This window comes from Eublepharis macularius, chromosome 16 (genome assembly GCF_028583425.1).
Source record: "Eublepharis macularius isolate TG4126 chromosome 16, MPM_Emac_v1.0, whole genome shotgun sequence".
In the NCBI taxonomy this organism is placed as follows: Eukaryota; Metazoa; Chordata; class Lepidosauria; order Squamata; family Eublepharidae; genus Eublepharis; species Eublepharis macularius.
The window spans coordinates 35,171,138-35,191,516 of record NC_072805.1 but is presented as its reverse complement, the minus strand read 5'-3'; the positions used below and the strand labels follow the sequence as shown (position 1 = coordinate 35,191,516).

Genomic DNA, 20,379 nt, shown 5'->3' with positions numbered 1-20,379 from the left:
AAACACTATTTCACATAATGTATGAAGTGATCCACCGTCTTTCCCCTAATTCTGAGGCGAGAAGGATTTTTGAAGCCAACTTAAATGTCTATACACTGCAGACTGGAGCACATTGTGAGTTTTGTTCCATTGTGGAACATAGCTAAGAAAATGTACCGACAAGAGAGACAGAGAGAGAGAGAGCCCTGATGGAAACATTAAAATTTTAAGACATTTTGTTAGATGCCCTTTGAAATCACATTCTTCTCTCTTGACCTTAACCCACGAGAATCTCATTTTGGTTTCAGGTGGGGCCATAATTCCACCAGAAGGATTCCACTGTAACTAATTGCTTTATTAAATGAATTTTGCCCTTTTTTAAAAGAACAATTGCTTCAGGCACCAGGCAAGAGAGAATGAGAGAGAAAGAATGGAACAGGGAGGAGGGAGAAGAACAGTTTCTTGTTCTGTCTGTAGCAAACTAGGTCAGATATTCTGAAATAAGTGTTAGAAAATGGGCTGTAATCAAGTTGAAAGACAAGTGAATATTCTTCCTCGAAGGTGGGGAGAAAAAAATAATAAAGAAGACAAGATGAAGGGGGAAATTGCTTGGCTGCCTGAATACCAATACTCTTGGAAGTGTTTAAAAAATAAGACAGAAAGAAGAAGCATCCCTTTCTTTCATGATATGAACTCCCCCGTGCAGTGCATTTTATGCTGTACTATTGTCACTGTAGTTTGAGCAAAGGTTCCCAGACGTCTTACGTTTATCTTCCCAGATTCATGTATGACCAGATAATCAAAACAGAAGTTCTCCGACTTTTAAACTAAAGGGTACAATTGGCCAACTTTTGGAATCAGTATAAAAATAGGGATGGAGCTGATGTGGGGAGGGGACTGAAGCAGAAAGTGGAATGTCAAAAGTGGAACCGCAGCTAAATTTGGGAAAGTCATAGAGTAGGGAGTGAAAACCCGATGCAATCTAGAGGGATAGGTGCAGACAAGCTGCATTCGACTTGAAAGACCTAGTCCAAATGTTACTGGTATAGACGGGCAGTTGGTGACCAGACTGAAGCCAAATTCTGAGGCTATTTTTTGACACAGTGATGTCACCACACGAGGGAAGCTTCTACCAGTCACTTTGGCACGGCAGCTATTTTATTGGCAGGCTAGCTTATTTGGAGAGGACAAAGAAACTCTCATTTTTACTGCTGTCCTAGGCTGCCTGGAAAACCTCAGACAAGACAAAGGTAGCCACAGTAGCCAGATTATCCATGCAACACAGTTATTGTGTAATATCAGACCTACTCAGGCAATGGAATAGAGAGGCGGGGTGGGGGTGGGGGGAAGGGTTCCCCTTGGCATGCTAAATGCCAACTGTCGCCACTTAAGGGCACTGGGAAAATGGAATTTTACCATTTAGAAATTATATGCCGAAAATTGCCCCGTTGTGACATTGCTACATTGAACAGTAATATGAGAATTAAGCTCAAGGCAGCTCCTTGCGCTATCATACGGTTAATGATAGTAAATACTTAAATTGCAGTCCGCTTTGCTTTATATAAGGTATGGCTCTCAGATTAACCTGTCTATATCTGGAGCTGCGGTTTTATTTAACATACCATTAATAGCCTTCTGCAAATTAAGTAGAACAGGGATTCATCTTCCATAAATTCTCTGCTGTTTGACTTTCAAAGGAAATTGTTACCATGGCATTCAACCTATATCATTTATTATTATCATTTTTAATATGGTATTTACCCCTCCTTTCCGCCTTCACAATGCAACCAAGATGGCTGACAAATTTAACACATACAAATTAAAACAACATCTTGAGAGCCATTAAAACCAACACAAACACATCATTAATGCAAAAGATAAAAACAATAGTTTAAAAACACTGGGGAGTAAGGAAGGATCACTGAGGTAATGGCAAGCAAAATAAAAATTCTTCCCCTCCTGGCAGAAGATGGCAATAGAAAGGGACAGGTAAAGCTCCAAAATTCTGGTGCCATTACTGAGAAGGCCCTCTCCTGGGTCGCCCCACCCACCTAATATTAAAAGGCGTGGTCACCCAAAGCAGGGCCACTGAAGATGACCACAGTGGTAGGGTAGGTTTACAAGGGAGCGGGCGGTCCATATAGGGCTTTGAAGGCCTGCACTTTGAATTGTGCCCAGAAACTGGCTTGGAGCCAGTGTAGTAGCTGAGCCAAGACTGGAGTGGTATGTTCCCTATGAGCCCCTCCAGTCAACATCTTGGCTGCACGTTTCCAAACTCTTTTCAAGGGCAGCCCCACATAAGAGCTCAAGACACTAATCTGTCTAGCTGTAACCACGGCATGAACCACAGCGGCCACCTTTCCTGCCCAGGAAAAGCCACTGCTGGCTACACTGTCAAAGCTAGTAAAAGGCACCCCTGGCCACAGCAACAGCAGGCCTGGATCCAAGAGCACCTCCAAACTCCAGGGGAGTGCAATCCCATCCAGAAAGGGTAACATTTTAAATCCCGGGATGGACCTCCCGCTCACCAGTAGCACTTCCATCTTGTCGGAATGTCACTTTTTTATCACGCTCTTCCTCTATATATGCTCAGAAAGGCATATATAGTTTTCCCTCCTATGAGGTAGGTTGGGCTCAGAGAGAGTGACCAATCCATGAGCTAGAGTTGCCAGGTCCCCTTACCCTCCCAGTGGGAGTGGGGGGCGGCACTTACCTTGTCTTCGCTCCTCACGTGCAGCGGGCCAATTTGGGCCCCAAATCAGCCCACTGAAAAGCACAGGAGCGTTCTCGGGACAGCGCGACAACATCACTCCTGAGAAGTGATGTTATTGCACCACCCCAGAAGTGAGGCGCAGGAGGTCAGTTCCTGCGCCTTTCTTCCCTCCTGCCAGCCAGGTGAATGGTGGCAGGGGGTGAAGGGGTTTCCCCTGCCCTCCCCAGGGACTGGTAACCCTAGCATGAGCTGGGTGAGGGGTTAAACCTGGGTCTTCCAAGACCCAGCCAGACTCTCTAACCACTACACCATTCTGGCTCCTGTTAAAATATGGAAGTGACAATCCACAACTTTTGATCTCTAATACTATTTTTTTTTAAATTGTTGAGACATTGCCCTTCAGAAAATACATAGTTGTAGGCAGGGGTGGATTGGCCATTAAGGCCACCAGAAAACATCCATGCAGGCCAATATTTATTTGTTCGTTCGTTCGTTCCGTTTTTAAACCGCTTCTCTTCAAATCAAAACAGGTCTTGAAGGGGTTCACAACAATTGTAACAGTTAAAAACCAATACAAAAATGTATTCAACAAAATCACAATAAAACAACAGCCTAACACAAGTCATTCTAACCTGCTCTAGCCCCAGCCCCAGCCTAGAAAATAACATAAAATTGCAGGTAGGTAAAATGCACAGCAATTTGCTCTGCCTCACAACAGAATCGTAGATACCAATAGCATGCCAGAATAGTTCTGCCTTGCAGCGTTTCCGAAACATCAACAGCACAAGTGCCTTCCAACAGTGCATTCCAAAGGAGGGTGCCAAAACTGTAAAGTTCTTCTTCCTGGTGGGCTGGGACTGGGACTGGGAACCACCAGAAGAAGAAGAAGAATTGTGATTATGTAATGCTCTTCTAGACATATTAGCAGGGCTTTTTTCCAGCTGAAACGTGGTGGAACGGAATTCCAGAACCTCTTGAAAATGGTCACATGGCCAGTGGCCCCGCCCCCTGATCTCCAAACAGAGGGGAGTTTAGATTGTCCTCCACGCCGCTGGAGCAGCGCAGAGGGCAATCTAAACTCCCGTCTGGAGATCTGGGGATGGGGCCACTGGCCATGTGACCATTTTCTCTGAGAGCAACCCACTGAGTTCCACCACCTCTTTTCCCAGAAAAAAAGCCCTGCATATTAGTGTCCCATTCAGAGCAGTGAACTAAGTCAGTGTATTGTTATCTCCATAATACAACTGGGGCTGAGAGGAGTGGCTTACGCAAGGCCATCAACTGAGCTCATGGGAATAATGGAATTCGAACTAGCAGAGTGCTGTTTTGCAGCCCAACCAGCAGCCCCAGGGCCACCCTCACCCCTAGCAAGAAGACACTCAGGATAGCCTTGAATAAGGGGGCAGCAACTGCCACAAGCCGGCCACAGCAAGTGGGTAGGCCCTCTGCTCTTCCTCCCCCCTGCCCTCAGGGGATGAGGCCAAGGCAGACAGGGCCCTTTTCCAGACCCATTTTTGCCATCTGCCCCTCAGCAGAGGTTTTGGAATGAATGGTGGAGTGAGTTACAGCACGGTCTTTCAGGTGGAGCAAAGAAAATTGAACAAGTTTGTAGGCAAAGTGAGGCCAGTGGATGCATTACCAGCATACCCGGATCACTAACTTGTTCCATCTAAGATTTTGGGAGTCCTTTGCCATTTGCAATATTCATCACTTCTTCAGGAATGGTGTTTTTAGAAACATTTATGGTTTAAAAATCAATAGCAGATGGTGACTCCAAACAATATTAGTGCTCCAAAACTTTCAGACTTTTAACTTGCTGCATCTGCTCACCCAGGCTGAATTTTTCAAGATTATTATCGCACGATGGGGGACGGGGAGAGAAACGTCCCTTTATGCAGTGACTTTTATAGCACAGCAAAATGTTTTATGGGCAACATGGGGCAATTTAAGGAAGTTATTGTTACAAGAACGTATTAATTACAAGAAGGCAAGAGTTTTTTGAATTTAAAATAACTGATCTTATTCAATGTGTTTTTATAGCTAAGGATTCACGGGCACTCATAATATGCATAGACACTTGGGCAAGGCCACAAAAGCTCGCTGATTATGAATAAGGAAGCACTGATTTTCCATTTGTTCGTTTCAAGTCCACCTGGAAATGAAACAACCCCCCTAGCGTAGAATGTGGGCTTCTGTTACCCTTTCATTGTATGAGCTCTTTCCCCCTTCGTAATTCTTGTCTTATTCTGCCCTCTAGTGGAAAAAAACACATTAGTTACAATACTGGTAGCTGCATGAGAGCACATATGGGCAAGGTAAAGTTCAGAATGCTGATAACTTCTCACAGCAAAATTTACAGTAGCCTGATTTAAAGCAAGGCCTTTAAGAGGGGGCCCCGTTAAAACTGTAATGTGATTTGTAGTTGAAGCTCTCTTGTGAATTTTCTTATTAGCTGCCAACACGCTAGGAACGTTTGATTTATATAACTTCCATATACAGAGCAAAACAAACATCCTTATCCAACTAATACATCTTCATAGGTATAGCAACATTAAAACACCATCAAATCTGTGAAACTTATTAAAAATACCATGTGAAAAAATTCTCTCTCTCGCTCTCCTTCCTTCAGATCTCTCACACAAATTCACAATTTATTAGTATTGTATATCTGATACAGCCCTGACTTGAATAGCCCAGGAGAGCCTTATCTCCTTAGTTAACAGAAGCTAAGCAAGGTTGGCCTTGGTTAGTAATGTAGACCAGGGTTGCAGAGGCAGGCAGTGGCAAACCACCTCTGTTAGTCTCTTGCCATGAAAACCCCATCAGAGGTCGCCATCAGTCAACTATGACTTGAGGGCAGGATTTCATTTTCATATCTAATACACTTTTGCAGTTTGCAGCCATTTTCTTAGCTTCTCACGTAGCTCTGAACTGTGACTTTTGAGATACTGTGATGGAGTGAACAAAGTATTGGACATCCCAGGTCCAGATGACCACTTAGCTATGTGCTATGTGCAGCTTATCAGGTGGGCATGGGCCTATTGTAACTTAGAAGAGGGCTGAAGTTTAAAATGAATTAACCTCTTGTATGGGGCCTTAACCTTCTCACCTCTTCATTCTTATCATCTGTTCCTTCATGTTGGCCATCTCTGCTTGTCCGTGGTCTCTCAGTGCTACTGGCTGATCTGCTCTGATGTCATAGACAGCCTACGATGTCATAGACCTTCCAGCTTCTTTTGACCAAGCTGAGAAGTCCTGGATAAACTGGGACCAGGTAACTGAGTGAATAAAATCAGGGCTTTTTTTTTCAGCTGGAACGGGGTGGAACGGAGTTCTGGAACCTCGTGAAAATGGTGGAGGGCAGCGTGGAGGGCAATCTTGGCAGCGTGGAGGGCAATCTCAACTCCCTTCTGTCTGGAGATGAGGGGGCGGGGCCACCAGCCATGTGACCATTTTCTCCAAGGGCAACCCACTGAGTTCCACCACCTCTTTTCCCACAAAAAAAGCCCTGATTAAAATGATCTGCAAGATATTTGAATCTAGATTCCAAGGTCCATAAATCAATTCTGTTAAATGTTTTGGCTTCATTTGTCCAGATGCCTTTCTACAGCTGTGGATCAGTTGAAGAGTTTTCAGATCCTATAGAGGGGAAACGACAGACAGCACAGGTTGTATATGCTATGTAATTACTTTGTTCTTTTCACCTGCGTCTCATCTCGTACCTGTATCACCTCCATTGTTTATATACCCCTCACCTCTTTTTTTCAAGAATTCTATCTCAGTGGCGAGGGGGAACCAAAAAAAGGTACTAAAATGTTGGAAGAAACCAGTTTCCCCAGGCGCTAGTTTAGCTTGGATCACTGGATTTACAGTCCAGCATCACCAACACCTATTTGACGGTTAATGCCTTAAGTACTTTGCAAATTACTACATAAATCCAATGAAGGAGCACTCATATTACTCCAAAGACCCATACCACTTATCTTGTTTTTTCATTCACGAAAATTATGCCTTGCTTAATGATGGGGACAGTTCAAGGGGTTAAAATCGATTTTTAAAGAAAGAGATCTAATTGGCCGTGACTTCATTATTTGGAGAAGCTGGGAAGATTTTACTGCAGAATTCCACAGGGGGCTATATTTAAACAGAAAATAAATAAATAAGGGTTGTCATCATAAATGGCTTTAAATCACTAGAGTTCCAAGCAAAGGAAATCTGCAATCCTAAAGGCATAAATGCAATACTGGATCCTTATTCAAACCGTTAATAAATCTATACTGGCACTTCTTATGAAGATACTTCCAAATGGCAAGCACTTGTTTTTCACCCATTTCTGCCTCTGCTAGTTGTATCCCTGTCTTGAGTGTTTCCAGATTTCATTTATGTAACATTTAATGTAAAGCATTTATACACCGCTTTCCCAAAATAAAATGGGGTAAAACAAAACTCAAAAAAGCCCAAATGCCTGCTGGAAAACAGTTTTAAAGGGAGATTTTAGACAGATTCATGGAGGAAAGTCCATCAATTGGCTACTAGCCATGGTCCAAAAAAAAAAATTACAGGCGAATGCAGTTCTTAAGGGATTCAATTAATACTGAATTTTCAGGATTTTTACTGTTTTATCAATTACATACTCTTTTATTGTCCTATCTGAATTTGTCAACTGCAAATGGTTTATCGGTTTCATTTAGTTTTAAATTTTATTGTCCTATGTTACATCAATTTTACTTAATTATAAGTTTCTGTTTTTTACTCTCTGCTATTTGTGATTTGTAATGGCCTATGGCTAAATACAATAAACCTTTACTTACTTACTAGCCATGGTGACTAAGGGGAACCAGTTGGTCACTGTGTGTTATGGGGCTAGATGGACCACTTGTCTGATGCAGCAGGATTCCTCTTATGTCCTTACAATGCTCGACACCACAGGCTCATCCTAAGCATCAACTTCTGATCCATCAGAGCATTCTTACTCATTTTATGTCTGTGTAATTAGCACAGATAGGCTCCAATAAAAATATTTATTATGGTATGTTGCAGAATGTAGAATTTGAATTCTCTGAGAGCCTCAGCTATTGTCATACAGTCTCCAAGTCCAATCCCCTCTGAATGTATGTGTAACATAGAAATAAATAAAAACTACACCATCCTATTAAACAATGTTGACCTCTTATGTTGTAGCTGGTCCTCCAGGCCAAATGGTTGACCAGTGTGTGAAACAGGATGCTGGACCACTGGTCTGATGGAAAGTGGAGCCTCTCGGGTTCTTAGGTAAAGTCTTCAACTTTTCCAAAACTTTTCAGGAAGATTCCAGCGTATATGAATTACGTCCATAAAGGTCCGACTTCTAGCTGTTACTGAGTCGAACAAAGTTGCAAGCTACATATTAATTGGAGGACAGGCTCATATAGAGAGAGGTGACACTCCCACATCAGCAGCATTTTAGAGCTGCACTCATGCTCAGCTGTTCTGAACGGATGCAAAGGCTTTACAATCGTGGCTTGAGACATTCCCCCTATTCAATCATCCAGGCCGATGAAGCGTTCTGGAGAACATGTACGATTAATACATGGTCTTGAGTCGTTGTGGTTGGTCCTCATGGAAAGTATCAGGTGGCTTTTGTTTTTAGATTTTGCTTTGGACCAATATGGCTAACCTGCACTTCTTGATGTGAATGGCACAGGCCAATCACAAAAACAGAAAAAACCAGGTCTGGTAGCAGGAAAATGATCCTTCTCTATTGTTCCTGTCTTCTCATCAAGGGCAGAACATTTTAGTCAACCAGAGCACCAACCTGAAAATCACAGCTTTCAACAAATGAATCTAAGAGATTCTGAGAAAGCGCTAAACTAGAACATATAAAAAGTTCAATTGTATTAAGCAACACTCTTGTCCTCAAGTATAGCATCATTAATGAATATATTTCAGGCCATCAAAGGACTTTTGTGTTCAGACTGCCAATGAAGACCATGGTTGCAGAGGCAGGCAATGGCAAACCACCTGTTAGTCCCTTGCCATGAAAACCCCACCAGGGGTCGCCATAAGTCAACTCTGACTTGAGGGCACTCTCCACCACCACCAGGATAAGACATCCAGTTCTTCAGGTTTTTATATTTTCAACCCAAGTTTGCCATTTCTACTTCTGTTCATAATGTCTTCCCTTTTACAGGTAAAACGTACTACACGAGGCGTACATATTTTGACTGAAGTTTGACCCAAAAATATGCTTTAATGGACCAATTCATAAAGTATCATACAACTAATTTTTTATTCTGCTCAGGGAGAGAAATAAATAGGGGCCCCACAAGACCATAAATTAAAAAAAGAACCACACAACCCATAAATCTCCTCAAACTGCAAAAAGTGACTAAGGTGCGGCTCGAATCTTCTCCTTTATACAGACACCACGGAGCGTCGCTCTATTCCCGGCATCTCTATGGTAACTGCTTTCTCTATTTTACATCGGAAAAGGAAGGCAAAGGGACACCGGAAATGCCTATAAGGACGCTAAGGTGAGTCGCTCTATCCTTTTCACCTCTATGGAAATATCAGCTTTGAGCCGTGAGGAACCGCAGCCGTTAGTCAGCCCGTTCCCTTACCCATAATAGGTGCGGGCTTCACTCTAGCGAGTACGCATGCGTTTGCAGTTGCAGGGACGCGTATGGATGGAGCCCGCTGTACGCAGCTTTCATGAGCTTGACGCATGCGCCTCGTATTATCGGTGCAAGGAAGCGACAGTAGCGCGTGCGCATTTCATTTGGCAGTGGGAGCTGGATGGTGCGCCGTGGGTGGATGTGGTTTTAGTCTCACTTGCAGTACAGAGGGTGAATTAGAAACTGGTTAACATGCAGAGTAAGTATGCGTGGAGACAACTGGGTTTTTTTGCATTATCACTTTTTAAAAAAAATCAGGACGGCAGGGTTGCCAAGCTCCAGGTAGTGGCTGGAGATCTCCTGGATTTGCAACTGATCTCCAGCCTGCAGAGATCAATTCCCCGGAGGAAATGGCTGCTCTGGAGGGAGGAGTCTATGGCATTATATCCCACTTATCTCCCTCTCCAAATCCCACCCTCCAGGCTCCGTCCCCCAAATCTCCCATGAATTTCCAAATCTGGAGTTGGGAACCTGAGTGACTCCAGTTCTACTGCCCCCATATCTGTTTGTTTGCAATGTGGAGTGAAGGAACCCCTTTTACTGTTTCTTAACTGCTTATCAGCAAAGTAGGTTGTCACATTTTTGAGAAGCAAAGAGGTCTTTTAAAAAATCTTTAGCTTCCTGTTTGGAGTACTGCAGGGAAACTGAAAGATCCGTGTCTGTTGCTCTTGTGAATGGTACCTTCATGCTGCAGATCTTGAAGGGCAAGGGCCAGAGGCAAGCTGGGAAGAGAACTCTCATAGAAACATTTGTTAAACTAAAATATCTGGGAGTGGGACCTTTCAGTGGGGAGACATATGTGCCCGCCCCCCATAAACTCCTCTCTTCTATATTTCTTACTGCCTTTCCCATAGTTGAGTTTAAGTTCTATTTAGAACTGGTATAAGACCTTTATATATAAAAAAGTTTTTGTTGGATTTTGTAACTAGCTCTAAGGGCAGGGATTCTACCCTACCTTCATAGTATCCCTTCACCTTACATAACTGGATGGCTGTCAATCATTCCTATGACTAAAAGTAAGGTATGTCATTGGGGGAGGGGCAGAAGAGCATTGAAATAAGGGGTGCAAGAAATGGAATGGCTAGTCTAAAATAACTAGTGAATGTTCTAGGGTGAGGGAAAACTATACCGGAGTGTGTGGGGGAGAGGGCACCAGGTGGGAATTTGGGCTTAGCGTGAAAAGAGAGCCAGGAAAGGGGGAATAGAAGAGCCTCCATATTTTAGAGCAGCTTAGTATGAAAACACTGCAGTTCTATATTGTTCCGTAGGTTAGAAACACTGCAGTTGCTCCATAGAAAGGACCCACAAATGACTGCAGCTGCATCGGGTATTTTCATGTGAACTCGTTTTCTCTTCCAGGTGTGTTATATAGTCAGCTGCCTCAGCAAGTGGCAAAGCTTGTCAATATCAAGGTATGTCCCATTTATTACATTTACAATATGTGAAAGCGGTATGGTTGTTACCCTCCATTAATCAAGACACCAAACTGTGATCAAGGACGAAATATGAGCTTTATTTATTTATTTAATAATAACACCCAGATGCCCTCATTAGGACATATGCATAAAGAACGGCCACAGCAGAGAATCTTACATACTTTTCAAAGCTTGTTTACAGCATAAAAGATAAAATTGTTATACAAAACTAGATACAAACAATTCTTCAGAATCAGCTGTATGAAGACATGTAATGAAGTGGTTGACAAAGATGTTAAATAGAAAAGGGGCCAAGAGGCAGCAGCCTTGCTTGACTCCCTTTTGAACCGGAATTCTTTTTGATTAGTTGCCTTCTTGGGTAAGTCTTATCTGAAGGCTGTTACTTTTATGTGAATTAATTAACAGAAGTAACAGCCTTCTATCAATGCCAACCAATGCCAACCAATTTCGCCCAAAGGCTCCCCCTAGATACCGAATCAAAGGCTGCCTTGAGGTCCACAAAAGCCACATACAATGGATTCTTCCGATGTTTCACATATTTGAAAATAAGATAGCCTAGGACCAGGCAGTGATCATGAGTAGAGCGACCAGGTATGAAGCCGCCCTGTTCAGTTTCAAGTAGGTTATTTTGGTCTCGCCAAGCCTACAATTTTTGATATAGATGTTTGGTGTACAATTTACAGATCACGTTCGGCAGACTAATTGGCCTGTTCGACGGATCCAGGGGACTACCCTTTTTGAATAGGGGAACAATTATGGCCAGGCCCCAATCTTTGGGGATCTGAGGGCCAAGCTACACATGACGAATGACACTTGAATGGCAAGTGTATTTCTCCCTGTTCACTTGCCCTCCACTCAATCCACTTGCCATTCAAGTGTCATTCGTCATGTGTAGCTTGGCCCTGAGTTGAGGAATCTATATAGGAGAACAGATTTGCTAGAATTGGGGACCACCAATTGATGTGCGATATCCGGAGCTCAGCAACTATGACATGGAACCAAAGCAGTCCTGATTGACAAGACAGTAAAATCTCTCTATAATATAAACATGCGAAATGTCTGGTGCCGCACAGGAATTTTGGGTGTCTTCCTAAGAGACTGCTTGTCCAAGGTAAATTCTTGAGCACAACGTGAAAACAAGAGAGATATTGTCTCCTTTCTGACCTGCCGTGTTCAGTGTTTTAAACTGCATCAGAAGGAATCTGCTTACAGAGAAAAGCTTTTGCCTTCTGTGTAAAAGGGCAGCTCCAAAAATGCTCTTTAGACTAGGGGGTCATAAAAAATTCCTTTACAGTTATTAACTCCGAGGCTTGTTTTACATAGCCTCAAAGGCCAAAGGAGGCGGAGGCGTTCGTGAAAGCATTTCTGAAGCGCAGCCTGCCCAAGAAGAGTGAGGAGGACATCCAAGATATCTTAACCCGGAAAGCTGTCGTCCTCGAGCACCTGCATAAGAGGAAGAGACGGGAAAGAAAGACGAAAGGGAAGGGGCTTTCTGCCAAGCAGAGGAGGGAAATGCGGCTCTTTGAAATTAAACCAGAACAGCAGAGGTAAGATGGCGGTGCTTCTCCTGCCTGTTTAGAGCCTCTGTACACAAGACACCTTACACGGGGATGCACAAGTGACTTACTTTCTGTGTGGTCTTATATTCAGGTGTAGTCTGTCTCCCTATCAGTGCTTGTGTATCCACAGTGGGAGAACAAGGGTAAGATCTTTCACTTGATCCTACTCGTGTAAGATGTCTTGTGTAGAGAAACTCTTTGTACGTGTTGGAATGATAGTCCATGAAGAACTTCCTTTACTACAGAGCCTGCCAGAGGCCCCCATGTATTCCCAGACAAAGATTTTTATTTATTTTTATTTATGTCATTCATAGTCCACCTTTCTTGCCAAGACTCAAGGCGGATTACATAGTATGAGATTAGCACAGTCAGTATCAAGGACATTTTGAAAAACACTACCATAGGGTAAACAAATGCAAGCGTACAAAGACGTAACATTAGCAATACAGAGCTAATGTGTTGCTAATTAGCAAAACGTTAGCAATACAGAGTTGAAGAAATGCTGAAACGGAGCATAAGCAATTCTAGGACTGACATTGGACAACATAGAACTACCCGGTAGGGTCATACGTAAAGCAACAGGTAACACACAGGAGCACATACGTAAAGCAATAGATAGGATGTAAGACAACATAGTGATGAAGTCTAAGGTCCCTAACTTGTTAGTGAAGCATCTCTGAGACCCCCGCCCTACAATACAGCCCTCCTATCTTGAGTTTGTGGAGAGCCAAGACACTTGTTAGGAAAAGTATATAAAATCTTATTGCAATATGAAACCGAATTGGAACCGACCAAAACTTGTGCGATTAAATGGGTGCAAAACTTTGGTGAAAATAAGAATTGATCCTAGTAGTGGAGGCTGCTTCCAATCCCCTGTTGAGAGTATTGTTTTTATGGTGGTTGTTGATTTATAGTCCGCCTTTCTCACTGAGGGCCAAGCTACACATGACGAATGACACTTGAACGGCAAGTGTATTTCTCCCTGTTCACTTTCCCTCCACTCAATCCACTTGCCGTTCAAGTGTCATTCGTCATGTGTAGCTTGGCCCTGAGATCCAAGGTGGGTTACATTCTGCAAGTGAATGCAATATAGTCAGTAGCTAGGACGTTCGCAGACAAAATGATCGAGTAGGGAGGGATGTACGGTTAGAGTTGGAAGGCAGTAAGGGAACTTGAGGCTGTTCGATTCAAAACAGCACAGGTCAAAGTAACACCTAGGAGGGTGATCCTCAGCCTGTTGTATGATCAAGGAAGCTCTCGTTATTGAGGCATGGTATGGGTTGCTTTTAGGTTAGCCCCTCCGCGTGTTCTGACAGTTCGCTACTATTGTTTTTAAGGAACGCTGCCAGCAGCAACTGTTTAAAAGATCTTGACCACTAGGTGGCATCTTGTGATCTTTTTATTCTGAAAGTGCTTCCATTTAAAGCCGCTGCAAGTTTTACCTTGGCTTAAAACTTGAAAACGCCAACAACCTCCCACTTAAGGAGTGGATCTACAAGTCCAATGCAGTGATGGATCGGCTATCAGTATTAAAATCTAAGGCAGCTCCTTGGTATAAACTAATCAAATTTGACCATTTAAGCTCTCCCTACCTAGCCAGTATTTCTCATTACAACCTCAGAGTGTCTTTCACTGCTCTGCGCTTTCAGATGATGCACACAGCTCTTTCGGCAGGGCGTTATTCTCACGCCCCTATGGAACATCGCACCTGCATTTGTGGATTACCTACAGTAGAGAACCTTTCCCACTACCTACTTTATTGTCCATTATATAGTGTACCCAGAGCTAAATTTTTGGCCAGAATCCTATCAGTGACAAACACATACTCTGAAATCGAGAAGACTGTGTTTTTGTTATCTGACACTGATAATCATGTGTTTTGTAGAGCCTCTCAGTTTGCACTCACAGCCAAAAAGATAAAATCTAATGTACTGAATGAGGCTATTTCATGACTCCTGGATAGTTTGGCATACTGTACTGTTTTAATTAATTTTAGTAACCTATACAAACTGTGATAAGGGATTTAATTGTTTATTGGTTGATGTTTGGCGAATTATGATGGCCTATAGCTACAGACAAACTCTTTTGATTTGATTAAAACTTGAAAATGGTCCCAAGGCACACCGAGCTGGTTTGAAGGGCAGATGTAACTATGGGCAGATTGTCTATTTATGTGCTACGCATGAAACACTTAAAAGGGAGGGAGGTGTATTTACAACGTGCTAAACTTTCACTGATACAGAAAAAGACTGATTACTAGGGGAGAAAAGATCCAGAGAAGTTAGCCATGTTAGTCTGCAGTTGCAAAATAGTAGCGTCCAGTAGCACCTTTAAGACTAACCACTTTATTGTAGCATAAGCTTTCGAGAACAAAAACACTTTGAATTGTTCTGTAGGTACGAGATATTCTTACCTCTGCATGAACTGTGGAAGCAATATATCCGGGACCTTTGCAACGGGCTCAAGCCGGACGCGTAAGTTTAGTTTGCTTATCTTGTCGGATCGTTTTCCAGAAATGAAAAGAGTTTGTTCCTGATCAAGTCGGGATGATGTTCCCAAGGGGAAAGTCAACCAGAACCAAAATGGCATTAGCCTTCTAGAACAGCACCGCTGTGAATAGGAGACAGGACGTGTTAATATTGCCCCATGTCAGTGAACAAGTTTTCCACTGGTGGAAGATAGGAAGCAGATAAGATTATTCTTCCCTTTTGCCCCAGAAGTGGGCCTTATTTAAATTTCAAGTTGAGTGACTCTCCAAAGGGGAGGAAGTTCTGATCAGTTGTCCATCAGTAGCTATTAGCCACAAGGTATAGATGGAACTCTCTGTCTAGGGCAGTGATGGTGTTTGGGGGGGGCAATCAGTGGGAGGGCTTCTAGTGTCCCTTCCCCACTGGCAGACCTCCTGAGGACACCTGGGTTTTGGCCACTGTGTGACACAGAGTGTTGGACTGGATGGGCCATTGGCCTGACCCAACATGGCTTCTCTTATGTTCTTATGTTCTACCAATGCACAGGGTGGAATCCTCTTATACTTTGTTCAGGTTTTCTTCTCTGTTCTTTCTATCTTAGGATTCTATGGGGAAGAGTCTTTAAAAATACAAGAACATAATAAGGTGATAATCCTGGCCTATATTCTGAAGTGGGTGTGGTGTAGAAAAGCCTGACCATGTGCTATCTTTCAACCTAAGAGCCTCTCTTGCTTAGCTAACAAACAAGAGAGGCTCTCAGCAAGTCCTAAAGTAATGAAAACTGATGTGTATTTTATGGAGTTCTCCAGGGAGGCCAAAGTGAAAGGGATGCAACTCTGGTAATTGGAGACAGTGGGTGTTTGTTTTCATTTTACCGAGTTCATGCACTTACAACTTGAGCAAAACTTTCTTAAGGGATTTATAAGAAAAAAATTAAAATCATACATGTGCAAGGTGTTCAGAAATACTTTAAAGCACAAACACAAGCAAGAGGGCCAGAAATGCATAGCATCCAAATTACAACAACAACTCATCCAAATTCCTAACAGAAGGGGACAGTTTTCACTTGTCCTTGAAATATGACCATTAAGGAGGATAAGTCAAACGGGAGAACATGTCGTTGGCTCCTGCTGTAACCACGCTAATGCTTTAAAATAATATTTTGAAAAAAAATGCGTTAAATCTTGCGCAAATGCTAGCTTTTCATATATATGTTTTTTTACTAGACAGCCACAGATGATTCAAACCAAACTACTAAAAGCTGATCTGCATGGAGCTCTTCTTACAGGTATTCTTGATCTGGTCTTATGTGTGGCCACATGATTTGTGGTTGTTATTTCCTTATATGTGTATATGCTTGCATTCAGAAAGGCGTGTACTTAGAGATTGTACTTGTGTTCTAATAGCTGAAGTTGTCAAAGAAACCATCTTCTACTTTCTGTACCACTATCACCATGACAAATATATATATTTTTAATTGGAGTCACTCGGTGCTAATTGTACAGGTCAGGTATTTTACTTTACTATTTACTGTTTATACAACCTAAGTCAAAAACAGCAACCCTCATCGCATGAATTATCATATAACTTAATAACTGCTGCCAAGAATTTTGCCACGCACTAAGTTATAATAACATTCGATTTATGTAATGACATTTGATTTATATACTGCCCTTCAGGACAACTTAATGCCCCCTCAGAGCATTAAGAGAGAGCTCAGAGAGAGCTGTGACTGACCCAAGGTCACTCAGCTGGCTTTGAGCAGAGGAGTGGGGAATCAAACCTGGCTCTCCAGATTGGAGTCCTGCTGCTCTTAACTTTGTTTATCGATGTCACTGAGTTGCCAGGATGATTTTGCTTCTGGAGAGAGAGAAATCCACTGTTTGTTCTGAAAATTTAAGGCAATCGAAGAAGATGTGATCTGCAGAGTCGATTTTGTTACTGCCGCAATTGCAGAGTCTATCTGAATATGGAATTCAGGTCAGATAATTCCTAGGCATAGAACAGGAGGAAAAAATCACACCGATTTGTGACACTTAGGATGAATCTCTGGCCTCCTACATCATAAGAACGTTAGAGGAGCCTGGCTGGATCAGGCCAGCAGCACATCAAATCCAGTATCCACTTACCCTGTAGGGTCAACAAATCGGGGATAAAGGGCAGAGCCTTCCCCTGATGGTATTCAGAGGTTTACTGCCTCTGAATGTGCAGGTTTTCTTTAGTCCCCATGGCTAGTAGCCATTGATCGACCTCTCCTCCACAACGCTGTCTAATCCCGTTTTAAAGCCATCTATGCTCCTGCACATCAGGTCCTAACAAACACATGTTGCGCTGCCCAATGCCTGGCACAGTTGTTTCCGCCACATTTTTTTTTCATAAAGCATCCTTTGATAAGAAGGTCATCAGTTCACTTTTAAGAAACCATGTGTGGGTGTTATATTCCAGTTCAGTTTCGAAACTTTTTAAATTTTTTTTAGGGGGGAGGAGTTGTAGCTGAAACTCCTTTTTTTTAAGTGGAGAAAAAATTCCCCCTTTTTCCTATTTTTTCAGTTGATTCTTTTCCCTCGCCTTGTTCTATGGCTGTGGTTGGCTTACTTGCTCTGATGCCAACCAGCTAGCCTGGGCCCACCTAAAAACCAGGCTGTTCCAAGTTCAGTTCAAAAAGTTTGGTTAAAACCGTACAGATATAGGCTTACAAGGCGTGGGCTTTCGGATCACGTCTTGTTGATGAACAGGATTGGAGTCCAGTGGCACCTTGGAGACCGACAAGAATTTCAGTGTGTAAGCTTTCGAGAGTCACAGCTCCCTTCTTCAGACGCTTGAAGACTTAAATCCTGCTATTGTACTGCAGACTAACACGGTTACCCACCTAAAGTTACCTTGTTGGTGAAACCTGATTCGTGGTGTAACAGGCGGTGGTCCCAAACAAGTGACACTCGGTGCGTAGTTTTGTTTGGTTGCCTTCTGGATTCAAAAAGTGCACAGCTTACTAGCTTATTGCTAGCAAGATGTACTGGAACATGTCTTTTTTGACTGTAGTTTATACCATAACATCAGGGAAGTTATCAACCCTAGTATTAATGCTTATCCAGGTCACAACAGAAGAACTCTTCTGTCAATTATGTTGGCGGGAAACAATCAAAAGTTGAACTTTGAATGGTCGGCTTACCAAATAAGGAGAGAGAGAAAGAAGTATAGATAGGTTTAACTGTATCTTCAATTTTGATATTTTAACTTAGTTTTTAGAATATTTGAAATTTTAAACCTCTGTTTATTGGGGAATGTATTCTGTTTTTAACATTGCTGTTTTCTTAATTGTTATCTACTTGCTTCCCTTCAAACTGTTTACTGATCAATGACCGTAATAAATTTATTTATTTATTTATTTATTTTGTTGTTGTCATAAACGTAAGGCTAAAACTGTCTGGCCAACTTTATTTATTTAATTGGTGTAAAATATTTATAGGCCTACCTTTTTCGTCAGATCTCAGGACCCAGGGTAAGTAATGATCCTGACTTTTCTTTTGACAGTGACAAAATCAAAGTGTCCCTCCTATGTTGGCCTTACGGGCATCGTTGTTCAGGAAACGAAGCACGTTTTCAAAATCATCACGAAAGAAGACCGATTGAAAGGTGTGTGTGTAGCACGCTTGATTCTAACTGGCTGCATTTTCTTGAAGAATGCGTTGCCCAAGGAATCAAACTCCCATTTTTTCCCCACCCCAGCAATTTGTTAAACCCTGGAAAAATTAGCAGTGACACTCATGTAAGACCTGCTGTCAGTCTATGGAGAACAGGATACGTTAAAGTTGACTCCCACCGCTTGCAACAAGAAATCCAAGCTCTCTTGAGTTAAGGTTCTTTAATGAGATATCATAGCTTCAGCATATATATGTCCATAGGTTACACAGAGGCAAGTAAAAGCATCTGGCTGCACACAGGTCTCTTGTTGAGAATGACGTATGGAGTGCTTGCTACAAAGTTTCAGTCCCTCTACATACGCCCCCCACCCTTGGTGCCCAACCAGCCGGGTACAGTCAGTGGGAGAGTAGGATGGAACTGTCCCAAGGCCTCTGTGGTGAGCCATCGCAGATAAGAGCGCAGCCTTCCCAGGAGCTGGACAGCTTATGTGAAAAATAGACACACACACAGGAGATGATTGCAATAATTCAGAAAGATGGAGGGACTGTGGGCAACAGACCTGACACCTGTAGCAGAGCTGTGATCTTTTTTCTCCCCACCTTTAAAAGAGGAAGACATTGGTATATAGTCATGCTTGTGTCCATATAGGTATTGGGTGTCATACAGAGTTTGGCACTTTCTAAGTCCCATTGATCTCTACAAAGGAGAGTTATTTTGCAGCCGTAAGAGTTACATCCTTCTAAATCCTTTGATGTCAGTGAGCTTAGTATGTAATTCAGTTTAGGAGTCAACTGCTGTGCATCTTTTTAAGTCCATCTTGAGCTCAAAAGTGTTTAGTTCTGCTTGCATTGCACTCAGAGTATACCAATATTAGAACCTAAAAATCTTCTCAGTACGGCCAACTGTGGAAGATTCCAATCGCTCTTGCATTAGTTCTATGAATGGCTGATCTGCTCTGATCTCACAGAAGCCATCTCTGGCTGGGAGTAGCTTACCTGCTGTGATATCATCTTTTCAGAATGGGCCAGCAGTGGGTTAGTGCTGGGATAGTTTTGATGGAATCTGAACTCCAAAGTTTGTGTGAAATAAAACCACAGGTTTTGGTTCAGTGAGCTTTCCAGTCATAGCAGACAACACTTCCCGCTTAGTAAGGGATTGATCTCAAACACATTCCTTGAAAGAGTTGTGCAAGTACTTCCCGGGACTCGGACGATGTATACTAACAGACAACAGCTAAGTTTTCCCTTCTCTTTCAGTTGTTCCCAAGTTTAACAATGTCTTCAGCATGGAAATGGATGGCTTCATATCCTATATCTTTGGCAGCAAGATCCAGTTTAGAGCCAGTGAACGTTCCGCGAAGAAGTTTAAAGCAAGAGGAACTATTGATCTGTAACTATTTTAGAAACTCAGAGGCCAGGTTACTGTTGATGGGGGATAAGAAGTGTTGATTGCAGAATATGCAAGCTAACAACTGAAACTGGCCCTGACACCAAATAGATCTTTGGTCATGTTTCATGAACTATGACCACATCGTATTCCTCGCGCACATGAATGTTTTGGTGTATTTCAAGCATCTGTTTTTACTTTTTTGTAAAGTATTTATGTTCATAAATTCTATTTTTAAATAAAACGATTCCACTTTCTGACTTCAAAGTTTTTATAATCGCTCTGTTAATTTGTGATAGCATTTCTAGACTGTAAGCATTAGGAACTATTGTAATGCGCTCCAAACGGAAACGGGGCTGCCCTGGGAGACAGTTCAGTGGTCAATTCATCAGTGAGTTCCCCAGCCACGTTTTTATCTGCGTTTAGCCACTCAGAATATTTGACATCTGTGCTTTAAGATCTATGCTGGTTAACCATTTGTTTCTGGGCCCAATTTAAGGTGCTGGTTCTTACCTTGAAAGCCTTTTATGGCCAGTGATCCCC

General features: G+C 42.5%; 1 protein-coding gene across 1 annotated transcript; it reads left to right on the top strand.

The window, feature by feature from the left end:
- The first annotated feature begins 9,453 nt into the window (after positions 1-9,453).
- POP4 (POP4 homolog, ribonuclease P/MRP subunit) lies at positions 9,454-20,097 on the top strand. Its single transcript, XM_055000556.1, has 7 exons — positions 9,454-9,544; positions 10,705-10,757; positions 12,105-12,328; positions 14,737-14,814; positions 16,035-16,096; positions 18,340-18,441; positions 19,707-20,097. The coding sequence occupies exons 1-7, from the start codon at positions 9,538-9,540 to the stop codon at positions 19,841-19,843; spliced, it is 663 nt and encodes a 220-aa protein (XP_054856531.1). The 5' UTR covers positions 9,454-9,537; the 3' UTR covers positions 19,844-20,097.
- Positions 20,098-20,379: the final 282 nt, after the last annotated feature.

Bases quoted from the DNA above. Each gene is read 5' to 3' on its own strand.
- POP4 (XM_055000556.1), top strand. The intron at 12,329-14,736 runs GTAAGATGGCGG...ATTGTTCTGTAG, and splicing joins ATTAAACCAGAACAGCAGAG to GTACGAGATATTCTTACCTC. The intron at 16,097-18,339 runs GTATTCTTGATC...TTCTTTTGACAG, and splicing joins GCATGGAGCTCTTCTTACAG to TGACAAAATCAAAGTGTCCC.